General features: G+C 44.4%; 1 protein-coding gene across 1 annotated transcript; it reads right to left on the bottom strand.

The window, feature by feature from the left end:
* Positions 1-269: 269 nt before the first annotated feature.
* Positions 270-3,076, bottom strand: LOC105033269 (cytochrome P450 81Q32). The gene is given in 3 exon segments (XM_019846588.2): positions 270-1,205; positions 2,099-2,409; positions 2,412-3,076. Coding segments are annotated over 3 exon segments (1,518 nt in total). The 5' UTR covers positions 3,004-3,076; the 3' UTR covers positions 270-590.
* Positions 3,077-7,097: the final 4,021 nt, after the last annotated feature.

The raw sequence follows: 7,097 nt of genomic DNA, 5'->3' as shown, positions 1-7,097 counted from the left end.
ATATTTCCGGTATGGAACTTTCGGGCTCGAAGCCCCCGATGCCCATCCCACAACACCTTTCATGAATTTTCTTCATGTAAGATGACGTTTATGACATAGATGATCAGGTAAACAAATGTGCGCCAATTCTAACAGTGCCCTCAACAGCCACACTACCACATGCATGCAGCTATAAATAAACAAGCACCAAGAAACAAAACAAAGCTGGTTTGCAAGACGGTTATATATAACAAAACAAAGGTATATATGTAACAAGAAATACAAAAAAAAAAAAAAAAAACAAACAAACAAACAAAAGGAGAATCCTTTGTTTCTTTTACAAAACACTGATACATCATAAAAGTAGTAGTTATTACATGGAAATAAATTCAAACATGGACATGGATTGTATTTTTTGCATGAAAGAATAATGCATATTTTCTTCGCTTGCATCCGTCATTGGATTGTGCAATGATTACTTCGAGATTTGTATAGATGGATGACTGAAGATGTTCGGAGCTAATCCAGAGCACCATCCGACGGTCTATGTTGCAAAAAAAGATCAATCACTCCATCATGCGAAAGATACAATCCATACCCTTAGAACATAGTCATATTTGAGAAAGAACGTCAATCATGTTTTCAAATGGCTTGTACAAGGCCTCCAAAGGTTCCACTTTCGGCATGGTGAGCCCTAAGCCTTCAGTCATGTCCACCTCATCCTCCCCGATTCTCTTCCACTCAAAACACTGAATCAAAGATCCCAAGGCTAACCCCATAATTCTCATGGCCAAGCCCTCCCCTGGGCACCTCCTCCTTCCAGACCCGAAAGGGATGTTCTTGTATCCCTCCCTCTCTCCTTCATCAAACCTCTCTGGCTGAAACTCCAAGGGATTCGTCCATAGCTGTGGATCCCTTTGTATCGCATAAGCATTAACCAATAACATCGTGCCACGTGGAACACTATATCCCTGTATGACACATTGCTCGGATGACTCACGTGGTGCAAGGAGAGGGGCTATTGGGAATAGACGAAGGGTTTCTTTGATGACATTCTGAAGATAGTAAAGATTGTGAAGGTCATGGTCAGTCACTAAGCGAGCATGACCCACTTGCTTGTCTATCTCGGCTTTGGCCTTCTCCAGTGCCTCTGGATGGTTGAGAAGCAAGGCCATTGCCCACTCCATGATTCCGGCCGCTGTATCTGTACCACCTGCTATGAGGTTCTGAAACAAAATGATAGACATTGTTAGAGGGATGAAAGCAAGAAGTAAAATCATGAGATAAAGCCCACCAAGGTGCCATTTTTTTCCTTATTTTTTCCTGCAAAGTAATTTGAAGGAGATGTTGTTTTTTTAGGTGAAAGATGAAATACTTTATTTATGCAAAACAAAGCTACAGAAATGTTCTTTTATATAAAAGCCTCCCAACTGGAACCTCTGAGAGAAATACTATAGACAGAAAAAACAAAATAGCAAACCAAGTGAGCCCAAAACAATGATGATGATTTGTAAGAATCTTCAACATAGATTGTTAGCTTTATAAAAATTTATAAAAAAAAATTTAAAAAATTTATAATATACATATAATCAGGTTCAAGTAGTGGGTATCCAAGAGACAAATTTCAAAGGCACAAAGATATGTTAGCTTTTTTATGTTATCAATTATTTTATAATTAATCAATAATATGATATTTTGATAACGATAGGTTTGTTATTTTAGTAAAAAAAGGGGTAGAGAGAGGAGGGGGAAGAAAAATCCTAATTTATTATCCAAAGTTACATGGGATTTTTTTCTAATATAAATCTTATAGGATCAAAAGCTATATCTTATCATAAATTTTATTCTAACATTATAAATCCTAAACATCCAAAGATGTTCTTAAATGAATGTCATTTTTCTATTTTTGTTTGCCGTAATCGGTGGGGAGGCAGTAAGATAAACAAAGAAAGAATTGTGTTCATTTAAACATTTTTTTCCATCTCTTAGACTCAGAAAAACTTGAGAATAGTTTTTCTTTTTTTTTTTTTTCTTGGTAAGGAAAAGTTGAGAATAGTTTGAATAGAGTTTATAATGCTCGGTAATGGAAGTAGATCGAATCAATTTACTATGAACTTACCAGAATCATTCCTTTGATGATCTCGTCAGAGTAGTAATTAGGCTCTACCTCCTGCATCTCCAACATAACATCGATAATAGTTTTTTTTTCATCTTCTCTTCCCCTCTTCTTTCTTCGCTCCTCCACCATCTCTTGGAACAACTCATCCATCTCCCTCATTACCCTGATCATCCTTTTCTCGGCAGTGTTCCACCCTACCCACCTCACCCATGGCAAGAAGTCCTCCAAATTCGATGAGCCGCCCAACAAAAACATCTCCTCCATAACTCGCCGGAACCGCTGCCCCTCCTCGACCACCTCCGTCGCCTCCCCCCGTAGTACCTCCTCCCGGCGATCATCTCCATGGCCACATTAAACGTCAGCTCCGAGAACATCGACTTCATCTCCACCTTCCGGAACTCGATTTTGTCTCCGTTGCCGAAAAGGTGGCGGAGGAGCGAGAAGACATTAGCAGCACGAGAGGCAGAGAAGGCGGCAACACGGGCGTGGGAGAAGATCTCGAGGGTGGCGATGCGGCGGAGGTTGCGCCAGTGTGGGCCAAAGGGGGAGGCGCCGAGGGTGGTGAAGTCGTAGCCGAAGTACTTGTTGAAGAGGAGCTGGGGGCGGTTGGCGAAGGTGATGTCATTGACGGTGAAGCAATCCTCGGCGGCCGAGGGGGAGGAGACGAGGAGGACGGGGCGGGAGCCGAAGCGGAGGAGGAGGAGAGGGCCGTAGCGGGCGGAGATGGCGGAGAGGGTGCGATGGAGGGGCTGGCGGAGGAGGTAGAGGTGGCCGATGACGGGGAGGGCGAGGGGGCCGGTAGATGGACTCCGGGGACGGGTGTTCTTGGATCCGAAGAAGGTTTTGGAGGTAACGAGGAGGGCCAAGAAGAGCACCGCGGCGTAGTAGAAGGTGGCCGTATCCATTTCCTTTGATCTCTGCCGCCGCTCTCGCTCCGTCTCTCTCTTTATCCTTTCATTTGCGCATGTGTTCGGTGGCCTTCGTGATGTGATGTAAGCAACAACAATATATTTTCTCTATGGCACTTAACACTCAGTCCTCATTTTTTAAGCCGGCCTCTTTTGATGAGGTGCTGACCTTTCCCTTGCAACATCAATCATGCGGACCGCGTGTTTTTTTCTTTCGATACACGAAAGGAGTGAGATGTGAAAAAAAAATATATATTAGGTGACACGTCGTTTTTCTTTAAATAAAAAAAAATAGATAAATTGAATCAGATCGATTATTTTAAAAAATTATATCCATTCCTTGCACAGCCTACCAATCAATTTATCATCTGATCTTCTTTATTATAGATGTGTCAGCATAAAAATTTATATTATCATCTTTCAAGCTATAATATCTTTCGATGGAGGGATTATCTTTTTTTTAACCATATGAATGATTGAAGAATCATCCTCTACCAACATCACGATTATTAGGGAGATGATCCGCTGCCCGAGACAACCTCCTTCTCCTCGAGACATTATCCCAGACGTTGAGGGGAAATAGGAAGCCGAGGGCTTATTCTTTGTCATCATCTTTTCTCTGATCTTCAGCTCAGGATCAACCCCATGGTTAGAGTTTGACCGACTCTATGATTGGATTCTATTGAGGACATGATATAATGAAGCCTCACGACTGATGGGAGGCAAAGCTCGAGCCTCGATTTCATGTCGACAAGGCCAAGGTTCCATGCCGGCCACCGACTACAACATTCCACATGGATAAAATTCACAACTGCCTAACAACCTTGATTCACATGATAGTAGAAAAATCTTCTATCCTAATGATATATTAGAATGTGGCTTAATGGCCTAAAGGGTCAGACATAACGGTCTAAAGATTCCGACTAAATCTTTATATAAAAGGTACAAAGAAGACCCTCAGATAAGCTTAATTGGAGAAAAGAATAGCGTCCCGCTACTCTCTTTCATCATTCTCCTTTTTTCTTCTGTTCTCAAGCTTCAACTAACTTAAATATCGGAGAGTCCTTCGCCGAAAAATTTCTGACGAGTGTGAGCTTTCCTTGTTGGTTCCCTTTGGCATTTTAATTTTCGAACGGTATCAAACTCCAATCACGTCAGCACCCGATCGAAGTCTTGAAGCAATAGCATTAGTGCTATGGGAAGGATCTTTGAAGTCTATTTTAAGAGGAAAACAAGTATGGTGCAGACAAGAGCACACCATTCCACCGCCTCCCATTAGCAGTCCATCTATCACAGCAAAAGCAGCACCTCTCGAGGGTCCGTCGTGATGTAGCCCTCAGTTGGGATGGGTCCATTACCTCTCGATGACTTGGTTCACCAAATCCAGGCTTTGATCGATGCCATCTAACGACTCCAATAGGTGGCAGAGCAGTAGCAATGTCCGGAGCTGACTCCTCAGGCACCCCCTTCCGATGTAGTTGGTGATCTCGCTCCAGAAGTCAGATCCACAACCCAATAGCATTCTCATCATTCTCCTATTTCTACACCTCGATCCTCCTTCCATCGGAGCTTGTAAGAGGAGGCTCAATCACGAAGCTCTCCCTCCATTGGAGATTCAACCCCAGGTTACTCCCCCAAGTTTGAGAGATCATGGCAGGAGCAAGAGCTCAAAAAGAAGGTCCAAGACATCAAGCATCGCCTCTGTGAGGTCCAAATCAGAGCAACGATGGCCTTGACTTCAACTCCCAGCCCCCTTCTCCCAGGCAATACTAAGTGAACCAATTCTAGACCAATTCAACATGCCTCAGGTGGAGTCCTATGATAGCTCCACTAACCCTCTTGATCATCTGGGGGGTTGTAGGACTCTCATGATGCTGCAGGACACCTCGGACACCCTCTTCTGCCTTACCTTCCAAACCATCTTTAAGAAGTCGGCGCAAGCGTGATACTCAGAATTTCAATCCAAGTCCATCTACTTATTCGAACGGCTTGGTAGACTGTTCATTGCTCGTTTCAGTAGCAACCAAGCTCAGCCAAAGAATTTTGATAGTCTTTTCTCCATCCAACAAGGAGAGGATGAATCACTACACAACTATATTGCGCTCTTCAATACCACTACACTGGAGGCACATGGCCTCAACAAATCAATGGTGATGATCTGGCCCAAGCTCGAAAGTATGCTCAAGTGGAAGAAGCCCAAGCAGTATGGAAGCAGGCAGAGGAAAAAAAGACCCTCAACAAGAAAAGGGGCTAGGAGGATCCTCAAACGACTCGAGCTGAAGAAAAATTCTCCCGACCATTGAAGAGCAACAGGCTGAGGACTCCACCTCAGTGCTTCAATAGGTACACCCCTTTGTCTGCTCATCGATCCTAAATCCTGATGGAGATCAAGAGCAAGGAGTATCTTCGACGGTCTAAACCGATGAAGGCCCCTCCAAAGAAGAGAAGCAAGAGAAAGTGCAACCTTTGGCCAGTCGACTGCGATGATCAAGAACTTCTTCTGGCCAGTCACCATTGAGAATGGTCCAAGGATATCAATTTCCTACAAGGCAAAGGGCCAAGGGGCAATAATTGGGATGAATTCAGTCACCAACCTCCATTAGATGTTAGCATATTTCTGGCACTACTCGCACTTTCTGACGATGTCAGCTACATCCTGTTGTAAAGTGAGCTAGTAGTATCCTTATCAGATTACTTGGTGACTATGCAGAGGCAGTTCTTTCTCTTGCTTCTCTTCTCCGGAGAGACCTTAATCAGCTCAGGCAGCCAAAGATATTCCTTACCCTTCATCTCCATCAAGATCTGCAATCGAGGAACAGATAGAGGGGTGTACTTATTGAAGTGCCGAGGTGGAGTCCCTGGTCTATGGCTCTTCGATGGTCAGGAGGATTCTCCTCCGGCTTGGGTCGTCTAAGGATCCTCTCGACCCCTCTTCTTGCTAAGGATCATTTTTGCCTCTGCTTGCTTCCATGCTGCTCCGACTTCTTTTATTTGAGTATACTTTCGAGCTCATGCTAGATCATCACCATCAATTCATCGAGGCCGCACACCTCTAGTGTGGTGACTTTGAAGCATGCAATATAGCTGTGTGGCAACTCGCCCTCTTCTTGCTAGATGGAGAAAATGCTATTGAAATTCTTCGACTAAGCTTGATCACTATCGAAGTAAGCAACGAATAGCCTACCAAGTTATTCAAACTAAATGAACTCGGGTTGGATCCCGAGTATCATGCTTGCACCAACTTCCTAAGGGTGGCCAGAAAGGTGAGGCAAAGGAGGACATCCGAGGTGTCCTACAGCATCATGAGGGTCATGTACCCTCTAGATGATTGAGAGGATTGATGGAGCTATCATATGGCTCCACCTAAGGTATTTTGGATTGGCCCAGAATCGGTTCACTCAGAATTGCCTTGGAGAAGAGGGTTGGGAGTTGAAGTCAAGGCCATCGTCACTTTCATCTGGATCTCACCGAGGTTGCACTCGATGTCTTGGACCTTCTTCTTGAGCTCTTGCTCCCATCGTGATCTCCCACACTTGGAAGAGTAACAAGGGGTTGAATCTCCAACTAAGGAAGAGCTTCATGATCGAGCCTCCTCCGTTAGGCTCCGACGGGAGGAGGATTGGGGTGCAGGAGTGAGAGAATGATAAAAATATTGTCAGGGGCCATATTTAGAATTGCTGGAGTGAGATCGCCGACTACACCAAAAGGGGCATCTGAGGAGTCAGCTCCAGATGTTGTTGCTGCTCTACCACTTGTTTGAGCTGTTAGACGGCACCAATCAAGGCCTAGATCTGGTGAACTAGGTTGTCAAGAGGTAGCAGAGCCATCCCGATGGGGGTTGCATTGCAGTGGAACCTTGAAAGGTACTGCTCTGGCTACGATGGATGGACTGCCAGAGGGAGGCAGTAGAATGGTGTGCTCTCATCCACACCGTACTCTCTTTCTTTTTACAATGGACTTCAATGATCCTTCCTTTAGTGCTAATTCTATTGCTTCAAGACTTTGATTGGATGCTAACATGGCTAGAATTGGACACCGTCCGTGGATCGAGATGCAAGAGGAAACCTGCAAGGCAAGTCCACACTCATCGA

This window comes from Elaeis guineensis, chromosome 6 (genome assembly GCF_000442705.2).
Source record: "Elaeis guineensis isolate ETL-2024a chromosome 6, EG11, whole genome shotgun sequence".
NCBI classification, from domain to species: Eukaryota; Viridiplantae; Streptophyta; class Magnoliopsida; order Arecales; family Arecaceae; genus Elaeis; species Elaeis guineensis.
The sequence above is the reverse complement of the archived record's forward strand: the minus strand, read 5'-3'. Positions and strand labels throughout refer to the sequence as shown.